The sequence below is a fragment of the Corapipo altera genome, unplaced genomic scaffold, assembly GCF_003945725.1.
Source record: "Corapipo altera isolate COAL_440 unplaced genomic scaffold, ASM394572v1 22, whole genome shotgun sequence".
NCBI classification, from domain to species: domain Eukaryota; kingdom Metazoa; phylum Chordata; class Aves; order Passeriformes; family Pipridae; genus Corapipo; species Corapipo altera.
The window spans coordinates 389,561-408,561 of record NW_020884886.1 but is presented as its reverse complement, the minus strand read 5'-3'; the positions used below and the strand labels follow the sequence as shown (position 1 = coordinate 408,561).

The window sequence follows — 19,001 nt, the reverse complement described above, 5'->3', positions numbered from 1 at the left end:
ACAGCAGATTCTGGCATGGCTCCTAAAGTAATCCAACTGATGTACAAAAAAACTTTAGTCTGCTGTTACCTCTCTCACACCTCTGTCATGAATCTGAGAGCACCTTTCAAGAAACACATGCCACCTGACCAACAAAATATTTCCTCCTGCAGCTGGTCACAATGTGCTGAAATTTCAGAGCAATTTATATGTTGGCTGTTTTCTGCTAATTAGATATATGTCCATTTCCATACCCTCAAAAATATTGCATGACATTAAGGCACAACAATGCAGTAAGATATTCCTACAAGGCCTACAAGTAGTCCAAATCTGCTAGAAGAAAAGCTATGCACATTGCTTCTGTGACTTATTTTCTAGAGTTCTAGCATTCCTCTCCAAAAATAACAAAAAGCAATATTATTAGTGTGTGACAAATAACACCCATATTTTCTCTCTATACAAGCCTGATTCTATGTTTATAGCTGCAAGAGATACGATTTCAGTAATATTGTCCTGAACACAGCATTTCTCTTTTGTAGTCACAGACTTCAAAAAGGCTATTACTGAATTTCTTTCTGTGACCATAATTAAATTGTGACTTTTGGTGCCAAGAGAGATGCTTCAGTATTTTTTCTACGCCTCTGTAAGAAGCTGTAAGTACACATCACACATTCATAAAGTAGCTGTAGCAGGTCTTCAAGTCTTGATCAAATGATTCCTCTAAGAGGTTGTGTCAATTAAGAATGTCACTGTACTCCATCTACTTTTCTCCACCCTTTTGCTTCAAGTTGTTCTTTCCAGCTCAGTTAGTGGAGCAAACATCATGAACATGCCTTATTCCTTTGGGTTGGGAGTCACTAAGGTTAACTCAGACTGCTGTTTGCACCAAATGCTCACACATTTTCTGCCAGATAAGATTTCAGGAGTGGTTAAATCTGAAAAACGGGGCCAACAGCGAAGAATTCAGTAGAAAAATACATTGAACAGTCACAAATCCTTCCAAAATGAGGCTCTGACCTTGATCTTAAAAGACAAACCATTCATTTACATTAATGCCACATTCCAATATACCAAAACATGTAATGAATACCATATTTCAGAAGGATATGAAAGAAACTCACCTTTTTAATTTCTTTATATAGTTCTAACTGTAACCTGGGAAGATTGGAATCCATCAAAGCCTGCAATAAAATGCATTGAGAACACACTGTATTAGAGGGGAGGCAGTTTACAGGAACGACATTACACTTGCAATAGAACAGCTTCAAAAAAGGCACAGAACTATCTCATGGTCCCTATATTTGATGTATAACCAGGAAAGTGCTAAACACTGAGGAGGGACACCTTTATCCTTCACACAAATGCAGACAAACTCCACAAACTCTGTTTGCAGCTAATATTAACTGCTTTATCCACTCTACCTACAAAAGGCCATATGGGATCAGACTCCAAGCAGAGCCAACCCATCATGCTTTCCAGCAATTGCCAGGAACAGATACTCAGGAATAGAACATTAAAACACAAGAATAGTATTCACCAAGCAGCAAGAGGCATCCCCTGCTATACACCCACACTGCCAAGCAGCCTCCTACTATTTCTCAAACTGAAGCTGTATCTCTACCATTACCTTTAACAGCCCTTGAAAATCCCCTCTTTCATGAATCAGCCTATTTCTTGCATCCACTTAGTACCACAAGGTGTTCTGGACACCACAAGTGTCACTTCCCAGGATTTGATCAAGCACACAGCAACAGCATACACCTTGTAGTTTGAACCAGCACTCTGGCTAAGAACCCACATATGTGAAACAAAGTAAGCACTGAGAAGTAGTAATTTTCTGTTCACCTCAACTCTGCCGTTCTCTATCTTTGAAGTATCAGAGAATACAAAAAATATGAAAACAGTTCTGCTATATATAATCTCTTCATGCAGAATAATTTGTATACATTTGGTTACCCTTTCCCTTCCAGTTTTCTCTCTAGTGTGTACTACTATTTCTGAACGTTCCCACCACCCCTTCCTGAGACGAGAGCTCCATGCAGTGTGAAAGTGACTGCATCATGAGTTCATACAGTGCCTTAATGTTTAATATTTAATTCTTTGTTCCCCGCTCAATAATTTATTAATTTCTAATTTTCTAACTGCCTTCCTGGCTGCCAATCACTACACTCACATCTTCACAGCATTACTCAAAATCTTGACTACTCAATACATGACTACAAAATCTTATGATACACTGAGCTGCAGGCCACAATTGCTTAAGCAGGGTTAGTGAAGTGCCCGTGGCTCCTCCAGACCACAACTTCCCCCAGCCTAAAACTGTATGCCCCAAAACTCCATTCACCCCAATTATACCAGTCAATTGCAAAACTGGCCAAGAAAAATCCTACCTGGGTTGTATCTTTATATTAACATAAGCACCCCACTGTAGACTGCAGGTGCCTAAATGACAGCAGGTAGGACTTATTTGATAAAATTTAGTTTTTTATGAGACGTTCACTGCCCCTGTATATAAGGATATTGAGCAACACAAAAGGGCACCAATTATTATTTGGATTCAAGGCTAAGTTGTCCTTACAACACACCCAACTAGAGCAACTCTTGTTGCTGGTGTAAAACTATAATTTTAGTGGGCTAGAATTTAAAATGTCAGCAGAAAAAATTGTAAGCACAGTCACTCTAAATAACTACAATAATAAAACCCAATTACTGAGACCAACTGTACTCCAATCTGTGTGAAGAGTCCCACCAGTATCATTAGCACAGAGAATACTACAACACTGTGCAGCAGCTTCAGAAACAAGACAGCTTGACCTTACCCACAGAAAACTGGTAAACTCACAACTTGGTATTTTTTCTTTTAAAGGTATCACCAAGGTATCACCAAGGTTGTTTAAATTTTGAGCCATGTATGTTGTCTTTGAGGTTCTGACAGATAAGTGTAATGATACTTAAAGATGACCTACAGAGTCCTTGTCTAAAGTTACGTGGTCAGCCTTGTGTAACACAGAAGTGTTAGTTTTTCAGTTAGACTAATGAGCATAAATTCCAGGCACACAGTTACACAAGTAATGCTTACATCTATATTCTCCAGTTTTAAGAGAGAAAATACAAAACATCTACCTAGTAAAAGAATTAGTCTCTAAAAATGCCTGAGGTACTAAAGAAAGCTGAACTTGGTCTAAAATGCAAGCTCAGGGGTCCAACACCTCTGTTCCACTCATCACAAGCATCACTGCAACTTGCACAACCAAAAATAAAACTGCACATCTTTTTGTCTCTGTATTTATACACAAGAGTGTCTGCCTAAAGACTAAGTTGCTTACACACAGCATGAAACATAGAAACAGGATACAAGCTACAACCAGCTTCCATAACAGTCTGATACATCCATGTGGTTGGAAAATCTCACTGTTACCATTTCAGAGCTGTGACCAACTGGTAAGTCTAAGGACTGACAGAAGACTCTGACATTTAAAATCGTTTTAATCTTTAAAACAAAACCAACTACCATACAAGCATTTGGAAAAAAAAAATAAAGTTTTTCAAGTTACCTTCAACCATGCCAGAAAGCAACAATATTAAATAGATTAGGGAATTTATGGAGTAAGTTTTATATCAAGCATATGTAAGAGTTTCACAGAAAGTAGGAAGTAAGTTTGCATGTTTGCAGTTTCAGAGCATCCTTTAAAGCAAATTAAGTTAAATAATAGTGTATGCATTTTACAGAATGCTCTCCCACAAATGGAAAAACATTTAAATCAAAGTAAAAAGAGCAAAGTGTCACAGGGTAAAACAAAAAAGGAAGGCACCTGCACTTCCTCATTCCCTATCATTATGGAATACACTACATAATGAGTAAGCTTTCTTCACACAACTTTCAGCCACAAGCTCAATCCCCAAAACTTAATTCCTTCAGATATCAAATAAACAGAACTTAACTGAGGAAATCCATAAAGAAATAAGGATGCTTAGTTTGCTTGCTTCTATGCACTCCTTCATGCTAAAGAAAATTATTATTTGCATATTTCTAAAGCACCTAAACTTGCGTCAACTAAGTTAATTATGTAGGTACCTAAGGTTGACTTAAAGTTCAATTATTTCCAGGGGAAAAAAAAAGGGCAAGCGAAGGTAAACCTGTCCTGAAAGCAGCAGCTCCAAGGATTTACTCAAAAGGTTCATTTTAAGATATTTTGAATCACGATTTAGACCTTGCCTGACCTCCTATGAATGCCCATCTGCTGTTCTCCAACAGGCTCTTCACTCTGGATCACAGTAGGGAAAAAAACAATCTCCAGAACACCATGTTTATCCTAAGTACTGCCTAAAATCTCCTCCTAGAAGTCCTAGAAGCAAATCACACTACCTGAATTGGGGCATACTACTAGCCCAGAATGAAAAGGCACTACAGCTTTCAAGCAGCTTTTAAATAATATTTTTACCTTTCCTCATGCTAAGTGTCTTTATGTTTACAGAGCAATAACAGAGTATTTCTCCCACACAAGATGATTTTAGAAAAGCCAACATTCTTGTTTTGGTTAACTTGAAGAGAACAAAGTTAATGAACAACTGTACAAAAGACTAGATTGGAACAATGAATGACAGAAGACAAGTTAAATATGTTGATCTGGGCATTAGAAGCTCTCCTAAGAGCACGTACAGAATTTAGTAAAGAAGCTTACTTAGCCTCTTACATTATGAGGTATTATTGAAATAAGAAAAGCAACTGCAAGAACATTAGTGTGAACTCATACAGGACACTGCGTCAAGAAAAGGCAAAATGTGGTTCTTACTTTAATAACTTTATTAAGGCATTCATCAGCAACCATCCGGACGTCAGATTCTGCATCCTCACTGCACAGGAGAAAGAGTTCCATAGCAATGCCCAGCAGCTTCTGAAATTCTGGAGAATTTCTAAATAAACAAACATTAGAAAATTACAATGTGCACTCTGAAAAGGAAACACTAATGTTGTTTTTGAAGGTGTTTTATAATCCAACTACACATATATTATACACACTTACACAGGAGGAGAAGACATACAGTGTGTTAAAACACTTCATCAGGAGTTGGGAGATCATTTCCCTGCTCTTTCCTACGTAACCTGGCAAGGTATTTGACCTCTGTGCCTAAGTTTCTCTGTCTGCAGTAGAAGGATAATGCCTATTCTACCAACAGTTAAAACAAAAGTACTTCTTCAACTTCTTGGGATGGTTAAAAGCACAAAATCATGCCATTCCAATTTTAAACAGAAGTTCAGCACTTAAAACCAGCAATTATCAGGAATCCTCCAAATAGGTAACATCCTAATGCAATAAATTAAAGACATTCTCTTACCTTAAAGACTGAGCAACGATGTTTTCACATATTGTTAGACAATGGTTCACTCGATCTTTCTTGGTAGCTGAAAGTTCTTTCTTTCTAAAGGAAGAAAATAATGACAGTGAGTCTGAAACAAGAGTTCAAAAGTGACCATTGAAACACTCTTGCTGGAGCAGTGTCTAATGATTATACATGAAAAAGATGCACTTTCTGGTCATTAGACAAACAGCTATATACCAACCACCTGTAATCCCAGGACCTCATATGCCAACTGCTGCTGAGAGCAGGCAGGACACAAGCAAAGGGAAGGACACAAGCTTAGAAAGACAATAAACCATTTAACAGGGAATATCATATTAATTCTATAATTTTCACTGAGAAAACATTCGGGAAAGAAAAATGAAGAAGAGTAAATGGAAAGAAAAAGTGGAGCAGACCTAGAACAAAGTGAAAATAAAAGAAACTGATAGAATGAAAAAGGTTGGGGAAAAGAAGCCATGAGAACAAAAAATACCACTTTTAAAAAGACCTTCCTCATACATAATATCATCTTAGACTTTTTTGTCTGCCAAGGTCTTGAACTTGAGTTCTATTAAATGGACCATATTGTATCTGAACTGCAAAAGATGACAAAGCAATACAATCATAGACTACATTCCTCCAAATGGTAATTACAAAAATAGCAAAGCTCAAGGCACAGTCTCTGCCCATCGAGAATAATGTCCCTACAGTAACACTTGGTATAGCCCAGAGTGTACAAGAAAGAGAATAAAATTCACAAAATCAAAGGATGTGCATCCACAAATAATGCAGAGCACAATATGAAAAGCTTCTACTTCACAAAATCTGTTTAACATTCACTTCAGCATGACATAAGCTCTTGGAATAGCAGCTCTTCCCTGCTCCACCCCCAACAAAGGAACTGAGAACAGAGAGCGAGACAGACTCTCAACCATGACTGTGAAATTTTATTTCAGCGTGCAGTATCTCCGACTCCCAACTTCACTGACACAGAATCACTTCTAGGAAAGCAGATGTTACTTTTAAATAATTAAGCAGTAGCAACACTAGAGCAAAACCACACACCCAAAGGTACTTTTCCTGAGTCTGGTTCACAATAAGGAGTTACCAGCTCCTTCACTTACATTCACAGAGAATCTCCCTTTTTGTTTTTCAAGTGAAAACTGATCATCTGTATTTTCAGTATATAATTTTCCGTCTTAGCAAAAAATAGCAAAACTCATCAAATAGCAAAACAGTGTCTCTGAACTAGAAGCTGGAAAAACATGTGAACAGCCTTAAGTTGCATTAATATCATTACCACAACATTAAGGGCCAATAGCAAGTAGCCAATGAGCACAGTAAATTAACCTAACTCAAAACAGTGGTTGACAATTATTTTTTTTTAAGAATTACACTGTAATATTCAAGAGCTTTAGCTCAAATAATAGTACAGTTTTGGAAAAAGTCATTCTTTGCCAGTATCCCTGTCCTTTTTCTTCCATCAGGCTGGAAGTGGGGGGTTGAAAAGTGTTATGTTATTCCCAAGATTTCAGTTTTTCCCACAAAGATACTCTCATCTCATCCCAGAAATACCTCCCATTTTTAGAAGTCTAAGGAATAGCTCTGAACAAGGCCATTTTTCCATTATGGTTTGGCAGCACTTTATTTAGGCAAGCTACAGCATTCCTCAAAGAGGATCCCTTCTTGGGTTTGTGCTCTTAAGCCACTGGCACAACATGAGCAGACAACCTGAATTTGACCAAGATACACAATGTCTTTCTCTCCCTCTTGAAAAAGCACCAGAGCCTTCAGCTGCATTTCAGATCATCTCTAACAACACAGCAAATACTCCCCAAGATGCCCATCTGATTTCACAATGTCAGCACCACTGATGTGAACAGCCACCTCAGAAAACAAATCATTTCACCTTTCAGGATAATTTTGCCCAGCATTGCCCACATCTCTTATGAGCACCATTTTCAGCACACATTCAACCCAAAAATAGAACAGGCACATCTGAACTTGCACATAAGCTCAGTATTCTGGATACAAAACACATTAAAGATACTGCTGAATGAGACTGCTTTCAGAATAAAGTTCTTTATTATCTACACACAATATAGCCCTGAGCAAGGCAGGCTGTGCTGTTCAATACTGCTCAGACTAATAGAGATCAATCTCTTGGGCAGATATCTGTAAACAGAGAGCTCAACTAACATTTAATCTACCACTGAAAATTTTGCTGAAACAACTAACTTAAAAATTAAAAAAGGTCTGGCTAGAGAAAATTTAAATTCTAAAGAAATTATTTAGGAAATGAAAAGTGGAAGGAAAGCCACAATGTATATCACGTGCATGCACACATTTTCTGTGCCTGCAGAGGGAGAAGGGTAACAGAACAGGATCTAGAGAGAACATATGATTTTTTTATTTAAAAAACCAAAAATAAAGCTCTATTTAGAAGTATGAAGTCCGGAGGCAAACTGCTGATGAGCATACCCAGGGGGGCAACAACAGCATCACACATTTGATGAATCAATCACACATATCTAATGAATAACAGAAGGCAGGAGATACTGGAAGTAGCAGTTATCTACAGGAAAGCTTCATCTCACATGCAGAGGAGTTTAATCTCCTGCCTACTTCTACAGACCATCTCTAGCCAGGAAGATTAATGAACAACGTAAGAAAACCATCAAGCCTGGATAATTTTCCCCTCTGAGTCCTGATGAGCTGACTACAAAGAGATGCAGCTCAACAATGCTAATTTTTATTAGACCTTGAAATTAAGGACATGTTACCAGTAGAGAAGTTCTAAAGCTAAACAAGCAATAAGAAAAAGGGCCAAACCAAATGGCTTGACATTAATCTTGAGAAAAATAACAGGAAACTAAAAGCTACTCTATTAATAACAAACAGAAGTATGAGGGGGTCAAGAAACAAACCAAGTTCAAATATGGGAGACAACTGAAACAATGTGTATTAACACAGGCAATCATGGGTAGTCAAGTTAACTAGAACTGGTCTACTAGACACTCTGGAAATGCTAATTCCAAAAACACCATCTAGGAACCACCACTGTCAGGCAGGGTAATATGCATTATCCACACTGTTCACGTGGTCTTCAATGAAGCAAAAATTCATGATAGGCATCCATATAACACTAATCAAGCCAATCTGTGACCACAGCTCCAGGTAAACATAAAAAACCCAGAAAAACTGGTGAGGGCAGAAAAAACCATATTGTTGGAGAGCACTTGGGCTTTTGCAGCACCTTTTGCTGTATCAGTAATGGTTAGAATCAAGTGTTTAAAAAAAAAAAATTTAAAAAAAATTACAATAATTGACTACTAGAACAAGTTGACAAGAGAAAAGGTGAGGAATCTACCTTTGGATTAACCAAATAAAAGCTAAATACCTTTCTGGAAGAAACATTAGCAAGTCATTCTCTCAGCTGATAAGAAGTAAAAATTAATAAAATGTAAAATATAGGATGTGTGATGACCTGTCTGCTTTTTAGTTTCAGTGAGTAAATTCTGGGTTTTTACATCATACTAATAAAATTCTAAGTTAGTGGGAGCTTTGTAATACAAAACACAACACCCAATTTAAAACAAAATCGAGGAGTCTGAAAAAGATAAAAATGGATAAGGAAGAAAATCAGATGCCTCAGCAGAAGTGCACAGAAGCAATATGACAGAGAGCTCAAGTTAAGTTTCTGTAGAAGGGAAAAAAAAAACCACAAGAGAAGGGACCAGACACTGACATCTGACTGTAATGCATAATATAAACATAACACATGATTATTGCTGATTAAAATCTCTCAAAATAGAAGAAGGTCTGACCTTCTTGGTAAAAGCTTGGATTTGATAAATATTTTAATAAAAAAGTAAAGACAGGATATCAATATTACCAAAAGTTCTGTAGTCACTGTCTTACAACAAAGTGAAGAAAAACATGGATACATGTTGTGCAAACAATAAATTCTTCTCTACCCCGATCTCTCTGATCTTAAAACATTTCACAGCAGGAGACAGCCCTCAGTAGGACACAGGATCCAGACAGAACTACAAAATATTTAAGTGCTATTTACACAGAACCATAAGGAAGATAAACAGAGAGACAATTTTCCTTTCCAGTCTATTACAAACAAGAAAAAATAAATGCAGACAGGATTGTGAATTACATCCAAGATGTCACCTGCCATTTCACTACAAGTTTGGGAAGCTTCAGCAAAGGCTGTTACAATGGCCTTTCACAGGCTTTTATAAGGCTCAGTGCTGTCACTAAATTTGTACTGCTCCTGGGGGCATGCAATCCCATCAGCTTCCTGAAAACACAGTCTATTTTTAAACACAAAGCAAAGTCAACAAGGACAACTACAACACTAATTTTTTAATGTTAAGAGTAGAATATGCCTAAATTTGGACCACCCAAACCAAGCATGATATTCCTCAGCAAGCATCACAAAGAATTTTCAGGATTTTCTCTTGAAATACCACAACCTGTCTCATCAGTAACTTTCTAGACAGACTTTTTGAACTGCAGATAGGAAAGACTAGAAATAGATGGTCATCCATCCCCCACGTCACACAAAGTACTAGTATAAAAAATGCACACCAATAAGTTATCTAAAAACAATCAGTTCATGAAGATGAGCTTTTTCACCTATTATGCACCAAGTGTGACGATGCATTGAGACTGTTTGAGACAACACTCTCCAAACAGAAACAGTCCCAACAGTGATAATTTAGTTGGCAACTGTACCAGAGTGTGCTGTGGGAGCAGGTGGCCCAGAGCCCAGAGCCGCTGCTTCGCTTCCTCTGCCAGCACCGTGTGAAACCGCCAATTTAGGAGTTACCTGCTCCCCAACCCTTCTGCTTCCCCCATCTCCCCAATAGCTGGAGAAGAAGTAACAGTGTGACTCATGTCTTTATCCTGTAAAAACCTGGGTCTTTGCACCTGCTCAATAAAAGCTAGTTTAGAGGACGCAAATGCAAGGGGCAGCACTTTGGTACTGAACAGCTCCTTGTCCTCCAATAATGCCTCCTGATGGGACACCAGAGCATCTCACAGATATAATGCATTTGTCCCTTATGCTTTAAGAAAGCAAAAGGGCATCAGGAATATTTAAACTAATCCCTCTTGGGTCTCTGCGCAGCAAGTCACAGCATAAGACTTTAAAAGAAGTTTATCATAAACAGACATATCCACATATCTACAGCAACTCCTTTCAAACCTTTCAGAGCTCAGACTTAACTCCATTCAACTTCTGAATTCATAAATGTTAATGCTTGCTTTTAACTTCAACATGAACTTTCAGGGCACTGTTCCGACAAGACTGAAGAAAACCAACCAAATGACAACTGACACTCTTAAAGATATGAAAATGAACTACAGAATGGAAGAAATTTCTCTTCCTCTGCCCTGAATCCTTATTGCAAGAAACCTGTATAATCAGCTGGAGAGAGCTCAGTGAAAAGACACTCACGCAGAAAGAATCAAGCACTGAAAAACAAGGTCTGTGAGGGAGGAAAACAAAAGGTGAAAGGAGTGCTTTAAGTTACGCTTAAGGGGTTTTGCCTTTTTTGGCAGCAGCGTATCAGCCGAAAATAAGGTTCTTCTTCCTAGACCCAGCCTGTGAAACCCACACAGCACCGCTGTATCCCCCGTTCATCACCCGCACCGCTGCATTTTCAAACGTGCTGCCCCTGAAAGTTACTCCGCGCTTAAACTTCAGCAGAGTCGGCGGCAGTAGCAGCAGCACCCGGACAGGTCTGCGGAGCCGCCTCCTGCCCAGGACGGGGCAGCGCCGGGGCCGAGTGGAGCTGGCGGGGCGGCCGCCCGGGCCCGGGCGGGGCGAGGGACACGCGTGCGAGGACCCCCCAGCCCCGGGCATGGGGCACTCACGGTCTCTGCAGCGGCTCCTCGGGCAGGGCAGCCGGGCCCTGCTGCTGCTGGAAGGAGCGCAGGGACTCGAACGCCTTCGTCAGCTTCTCCATGGTGGCCATGTCCGCTTCGCCCGCGCCGCCGGCACCGGCCCGCGCTCAGACCCGCCCTCTCGAGGGCGCCCCGGCGGGCCCGAGCGCTGTCTCACCGCCGCTGCCGCCGCCCCTGCCCCGCTGCCGCCGCAGTGCCGGCGCTGCGCGGGCCCGGGCCCGTCACAGCCGCGATGAATGGGGCGGGCGCCGCCCGGGGCCGCGGCCGCCTCCCGTCCGCCCCGCCGCCATCTTGGACCCGTCCCGGCGGCCCCCGCGTCGCCGCCACCCCGCCCCCACCGGGCCGCCCCGCCCACCCCGGCCCAGCGTCACGCGCGGGCACGCGGCAAAGGGGCGGAGAAACAGGGGAGTGACAGCCGCTTTGTCCAATCAGAGAGCGGACCCCGCCCCTCCCCGTGCGCCGGAGCCGGCGGGAGGCGCCGGGTCCCAGAGGTCGCCCGGCGCTGCTCCGCGCCGCCCCCTGGTGGCGGAAGGCGGCCGTGACCCGCGGCCCGTGAGGGGCCGGACACCGGCACCTTCCTCAGGGGGTACTCCTCGCACTCGTAAAGCACACGCTAAACACATAGGGTACAAGAGACAGTATACAACATTTAAATCATTGATTAGATTACTGAGCACTTAAAAAGAAAATCAACAGTATTGTGAACTTTCCAATTATAACCACTGATTTTAATACATCCACTCGCTGAATACAGATTCTAAATGACAGCTGACGAGACCCGGTACTTCAACTTATATCTCAAACACATGAAACTGGGTGCCAGCAATGGAAATGGAGAACAGCTCTTGGTACTATTAAGAAAATAAATTTCCAGTAATTCCACTTGGTTATTGTTAGCACATATGAACAAAAGAAGCAAAGGTCATGTCTCTGAATATTCAGGCCAACAGAAATCATCACAGATTGCATTCCTACCAAATATTCAGTAACTCAGCACTCTGCCAGTTAACTTTATTAGCATGTTAATAAAAGAAACATTTGAAACATTCCTCTGCAGTAAACCTATCCACAGTACTGAAAGCAATTCAACTTAGAGCAAACCCCTATTTCATTATAAACGTGTAAGAAAATGTGAGCTTCTAAGGTAAAAAAAAGCTATATTTTTCTCCGATAAAGCTTGCAGGAAGGTTTCTCTGGAACATGTGGATGATCATGAATTTTTTATTTAGCAAATGATACACGATAGAAGGTGACAGCAGAGCTGGAATGCTGCACACACTGTGTTAATTGCATGTGTCACTCCACGCATTCAAATAAACTTAAGCACATTAAGAAGAGCATAAGCTCTTATAAAAGATTAAACAAGCCACCAACCAAGTCAGTCCTTGCAAGCCTGCTCTGAAGCTTTAGATCAAATGTGTGCCAGTCCCCTATGGGCTGCTGACTCACTGGCAGGAGCGCCCAGGCACTGTCTGCCCACATGCACATCCCTCTTTGTTCTTCTTGTCCTTCCAAACTGGATTGGCATCAGGTTTTTCTTTAGTGAGTACCTTTATCAGTAGGTACTCCCAATCCAAATTTACTGACCTATGGTTTTGCATGTATCGTATCACTGATCCTGCCCCACAAACAGCCGCACTGGCAAAAATAAAGTCATGTAAAACGGGCAAGGGGCAAGAAAAAGCAGGCAGGGTTAGAAATGGGCATTTTTGTAAAGTCAGCATTACCTCAAAGAAAAACGAAGTCACAATTTCAATACATTAACAGTGCACACCTTAAAGATTATATGAAATTTAGTGGATGACAATGAAATAATCTCAGCCTCTAGGAGAAAAAAAAAGGAACATGCTCTTACCTGGTCTATAAGGTTACCTCTGGATCTAATGTTTTTAAGAACAGGTTGGACAAGCATGTCAGGAATATTTTTCACTGTCCTGAAGTCACACTTTGGCCAGTATTTCTGCATTGCTGTGAACAATTCACCAGGTAATTGGTACTACTCAAATATTCCAACAGACTTCACAAGACTGCTGGCCCCTGTGGTTTGACATACGCACAGATAATCTGCAACATGTCATAGCACAGTTGTATTGTTGTTAAAGTAATTAATTTGAAGCTGTTTTGTAGAGCATTTCAGCACTTAGTCCTTTAATTCATGTCATAAAATTACAATAAATGTGTTGATGAAAAACAGCCTGTCCCAGTAATTTTTTCTGCAAACAGAAATTTATGCAGAAATCCAGATTCAGACCATGAGATAAAGTATCAGCTGAGCCAATATAATAGAGCTAGGGCACTTTTTCCTGGATTGGACTATCTTACATTTGTAAAAAACTTACAATATGCAATACATATTTTTTGCTTCAAGAAATTGTAAATTTCTTTTTCAAATTACAATTTTTCTTTTTATTCTATCCCAGATACCATGACAGACATGGTAAATAAATCACATTAGACAGTAATAGATGTGGTTGAGATATGCTGCAGTGTTTTGCTTTTATTTCAGGAATTACAATGCTAGAACATCCAGGAAAACAGCTCACACAAGAACAGTCAGTGGTTTGGAGATGCTGGAAATAACATATCACATTTAACAGTCAGCTTCCTATGCCTTGAAAGAATTCTGGTGTTTTGGACACATCTGGAACATGACAAAAAAGTTACCTACATCTCATGTGCAAAACTCAAGTTACACCACAAGAACAATTATTTATGTACAATAAAAAAGAATTGTACATTCAGCAGAAGAGACATCATAAGCACCAAAAGAAACCAGGCAGGTAATTCAAATCAAAGTAAACATGTATTCTGTTTAAAGATGCTTTCCAATCATTCAAATTTTCAAGGACTTCCTAAAGAGAAGTATTTTCTGAAAATCTACACTAAAATGAAGGTGGTAATTCCAATGTTAAATTAATGTACCACTAAATTGTAAACCATAGAAAAATATTCCTTGACTTATTTTAGTAACTTGTAAATAAGTATTCTCTCAACAAATGGCAATGAAAAATTTCTTGTATTTCTTCTTCACTGTTGTTTGAAAAATAATTGGAGTGCATTCTAAAAATGGATTGCTATTGTATTTAATAGCTTCTATCATTGATTTATAAATTAAACAATTTCATTCTGAGATGGAGGCAATTCTCTTTCATAACCCTTCAAAACTACTGTTTTAAGACTGATTCGGGGGAAAAAAAAAAAGACAACATCTATTAAAGGCTAAGATTTGTCAATAATGCTCTTGTTGTCACAGAAATACCACAAGTTTTTTCCTCTTTAATATTATTTTTAAATTCTCATTTTTTCAGCTGAGACTGTTTTGTTGTTATAATCCAGAAACATAACACCATCTCTATAATGAACACTACACCTCAGGGGAGCCAAGGGGAGGAAGCTGACAATTTTTTTAGTAGGAAAAAAACCAACCCTGAGGCATGAAGATTCTATTCTGTGGGTCACAACATTCAAAAGCATTAAGTAAACCAATAAGATACTGGTACATTGTTTCACAGTTTCTGAATTTTGAGCTAAACAGAGATTCATGAGGTACACACAAGCAGACATTGAGACTTATGTACACAAATGCTTGGAAAACAAGCCACAGAAAAGGAGGGTTGATCTCATGCAAATAACTCCATGGAATTCCACAGATCTTTCCAAAGCTTGCACCAGCTGGGCTATTGGATTGCCTCACTGCTATTAAAGCCTTCTAACACACAGATCTAGAATCTTAATGAAGTCATACCAAATAACAAGAATTTCCTTGGCTTTCCCCCCTCGCCCCCACAACAGTTTATTGGGAATAAAAGGCTACATAAATCAGTCAACACAACCTCCTGCCTTCCCCTTCTTTGTCTCAGTTGTGTCCTAAAAAAATCAAGATATAAGTTCATGTTAAATTTATCACACCACAATATTTTGCTTTCAGGTGTTCTCCCTTCTCCTTACCCCTTCCCCACTTTCAAAAGGCATCTCCAAGCTCCCAGTACTCCAATAAAGACATTTAACCCATGTTAGTCACCTTAAACACCAAAACATCTTCATCTCCACGTACCGTATAAGGAGAGTTATGTTGATCCTTCCAGTTTCCTGTCTTTTCTAATTCTTTAGGGGATTCACGTTAGATAATATCTAGTCATTATTATGTGGTTGTATTTCTAGCTAAAGGGCACAAATTTATAGTAGAAAAATGCCATTTTGAGCCTACTAGGGAAAAACCAACCAACCAAGAAAACTCGAACCTCAGAAGGAATGGAATTTAGGTCTGAATCCTGCAAATGGAGTCCACTCAAAACCAGTTCAAAAGTATTACTGAGAATTTATGAAAAAACTTGTGAAATTTAACAAAATAAAACTTCATAAAAACAAACAAATCCTCCACTTTTCTTACAAGGAGTCCTTGTCCAAAGAAGGAGACATGTAAATAAACACTTTTTTAGAACAATTTCCCTTCTCTCTTCATCTAGTCTTTTTTTTTCGCAGAACCCTGGAGAATGTGTTGTCTCAACACTCCAAATTAGAGAAGCTGATTTGATTTTTTTTTAAGATTCCTCTCCATCCAATGAGGAAAGAAAATTTGAAATACATGATAAATAAACTTGCAGATATTTTTTTTTAATCTATTAAAGCCCATTCCTGTATTTTCTTCATAAAATTTACTCAGCTTGTGTTTATGGTATTCTTGCCCAAATTTCAAGTTGTTCTATGCAGATATTAAACCCACTTTGTCACCCCATATGTCCAGTCTTAATACAGCCCCCTTTGCCTCAGAACAGCAAACCTAAGACCTTAAAAAATTAATACCCTTAATCAGGGAAATGATGACTTCTGCAACCAGGTAGGTATTTATAAAACACTTCTAGTACTTCCCCATTTTTCCATTCCCATCTCTTTAGAGTCCTTCTATTACTGTGGTACAAAATTAAGAGGGTCAGGTCAGACCATGCCAGCTCATTGTCTCACACATAATGGTTCCAGCCAACACCCTCACTTCAGACATTTCTCTTTCTGTCAAGCCTCCCATCCCTTCACTATTACATCAGACCATCTTCCAGTAATTCACTCAAACTCTCTCTCCCTCTGCCAATTTCTCTTTGTACTTTCCACAACAGTCATTTTGGTGTCCTGTGTGCTGCTGTAGACTGCAGGAAAAATGCACTAACAACACAGGAAAAGAGTCTCTCATTCCTTATTTCTGTGGCAATTTCAGATAGACACCGGCTGAGCACCAGTAGGGTTCTGTAACACACTGGGTTTTCAACTTTTTTCAAATGCTAATCCATCAAAACACTTCTCTTTAGAGACCAAATACTGTGAATTAAAACCTGATGATGGGCTTGACAACCAAATGTATGTTGTGAGTTTCTCAGAAGCAGCTTAAATTTCTTTCAGTGGGTCTGTGGATCACAAGTAGAGACCTATTTGAGGCGGGGGGTGACTCAGTTGCTCTGTGTGTACAATACATGTGTGGTCTGGTTGGTGCCCCAGAGATTTGAAACAAAAAAAAAAAAAAAGAAAAGCATGTTCAGTGGAGACAAATCTTCAGAATACAGAACAAAATATGTAATAAAGTCATGTCTCCAACTCCAAGAGCATTCCATTATATTTTAAGTCCCTAACTCAAATTTTGAAAACAGAAAAGGCTCTTAATGAACTGTGCTCTTTAAATTGACTCTCACACAGAGATTAATAGTTTTACTGGAAACCAAATAAAAAGTCTGGCATATGTGAGTCCAGAAGAATGGAAGTTTGACTAGCTTGCAGGCAGCTTTTATCAGTTTTACTAATGAACATCAAGTAATCATAACAAACTTCAATAGCAGCTCCACATTTGTGTTAAGCAATCATTAAAGGCAGGTTTTAATGTTTTTGTTTTAAAAGGTTATAAGAAAAAAATATTTACATAATTAAATTTGCTACTTTAAATTATCTTGCCCTTTCCTCAGTGGCAGTGATCGCTGTCAACCCCACAACATTGCATATTACAACATAATAAGCAGAGAGGAGGTTAGTAAAAAGAGCCCATGCTTTGTTTTTTAACCCATTACAAAATTATAACATCCTAAAGAGAGTTAAAAACAATTTCATTTACAGAAAAAAATAAAAAGGTGTCCCCACAGGTATAAAGAAATCCTTTCAGTAAAGACAACAAACTTTTCAAAATATAGTTACAAAATTTTAGCATAGGTTCATGACAAGAAACTGTATGAAGAGGATGTGTAAGATGGGTAGAAAAAAGAACGGGGCACTACAGTTTGTCACAGGATTAAGCTAAATGTTCAGAATTCTCTTTATACAGAAATACAGAAAGATATTCTACAGAGCCAGATAGTAAAGAGCAATTCCTAATAGCTGGCCACAGTGCACTGAATTCCTTTTTTTTTTTCTTAGCAGTTGCTTGAGAGATACATTAGGTAATAGCACTGCCATGCTGCTGGATAGTACCAGAATTATTAAATTCATCAGTACAGCAATTTTAAAGTTAAGAAAACTGCTAATAAAGATCCTAATTAACAAGAAGAGTTTTACCAGGAACATACAAAGTCAAGTTACACTGATGCCATAGATATTATCTCTGTGCTTTAAAATCCTTTTAGTATTCCTAGATTCATTCCACTGAGAAAAAATTAATCAAGATAAATCAAATACATACAGAAACACACTCACTCAAATGGCACTCATTGCTTTTTGTACAATTAAGCTTTAGTGAAAATATACATCTTAAAACAAATGAAGTACAAATGTACAAAAATCCTTGAACTCAGATAAAAAATATATATAATACAATTTGCTACAGAGATATAAAACATTTAACGTTTGCTCATCCTTTCTGATGAGAGTAAAATGATTTAAAGTCTGGAGGACTCCTGCTCATCATCACTGCAATCAGATTTAAAACAGACCTGCAAGAGAAGACAAACAGACAACTCAGCTGCAGAACTGACACAATTGTTTATTTATGTGTTTTATGGGCAACAGAAAGACTGGAAGGGTGGCTCTTTCTCCAGCACATTTTATTCCATACTAACTAAATGCTTTAAGAAAAATCAAAGGAAGCCACAATCCAACCCCAAATCTCAAGTCATTAAAGTTTCATTTAACCTTAAGTTCTTTCCTCCTTTTAACTTCACAAGACAACTAACTGCAGTCTTATTACTTCAAAACCAACTGAAAACTCTCAAACTGTATTCATTTTTTTAGGACTCTTTCTCTGTACATAGAAACATATCTTGGGACAGTATGAATCCTGCTGATTTGGCTGGAAAAGACTACAGTAAGACACAAGCTTTATCTTTAGTTGAGATTATTAGTACACTCAACCATCCCTCCTATTCCACCTACTGTAAGTGGAAGAAAAGTGAATTTGAAAAGGTAAACTAAAAATGATGGTACTGTTATACATTCCATTAGCATTGTATCATTTTAGGAAGGTGAATTGTCAGCTGAAGACAAAAAATTTCTTCATACAATTTTAATACATGGCCCTGCTGTGGCTACTTAATGATACACTCTGAGCTATTTTAAAATTCCATTTCTGCTTGAAAGCAAAAGTAATTTCTACCAAAGTGTTCTCTGTTGGAATATATTCATAGTTCTCAAGGTAATTCCACTCCAAGTGCAGGCGCACTGAGCAAGCAGAATTGGGTATAACATCTTCAACTGCAAACCTTTTCAAATAGCCTATTTCTTACATCCTATAGGTAAACACAATGTATTGTGCCTTTTAGGTGGTAAATACTGACTTCTCTGAATGTTTA

The 19,001-nt window shown here is 38.8% G+C and overlaps 2 protein-coding genes across 6 annotated transcripts in view; both read right to left on the bottom strand.

Annotated features, from left to right (window-relative positions):
- HTT (huntingtin) overlaps positions 1 to 11,490 on the bottom strand; it is an 80,422-nt gene extending 68,932 nt beyond the window's left edge. For all 4 annotated transcript variants that reach the window (XM_027642678.1, XM_027642679.1, XM_027642680.1 and 1 more), the window contains exons 1-4: positions 11,215 to 11,490; positions 5,317 to 5,400; positions 4,773 to 4,893; positions 1,101 to 1,160 (exon numbers count right to left, since the gene is read on the bottom strand). In XM_027642678.1, coding sequence (XP_027498479.1) covers positions 1,101 to 1,160; positions 4,773 to 4,893; positions 5,317 to 5,400; positions 11,215 to 11,315 — 366 coding nt within the window. In that variant the 5' untranslated portion in view covers positions 11,316 to 11,490. The remainder of the gene's footprint in view (positions 1 to 1,100; positions 1,161 to 4,772; positions 4,894 to 5,316; positions 5,401 to 11,214) is intronic.
- Positions 11,491 to 15,712: 4,222 nt separating this feature from the next.
- Positions 15,713 to 19,001, bottom strand: part of GRK4 (G protein-coupled receptor kinase 4) — a 38,299-nt gene continuing 35,010 nt past the window's right edge. For both annotated transcript variants that reach the window (XR_003527578.1, XM_027642896.1), the window contains exon 16: positions 15,713 to 18,146. Coding sequence is in view for 1 of the 2 variants with exons in the window: in XM_027642896.1 (XP_027498697.1) it covers positions 18,093 to 18,146 (54 nt within the window). In the remaining variant the exon portion in view is untranslated. The remainder of the gene's footprint in view (positions 18,147 to 19,001) is intronic.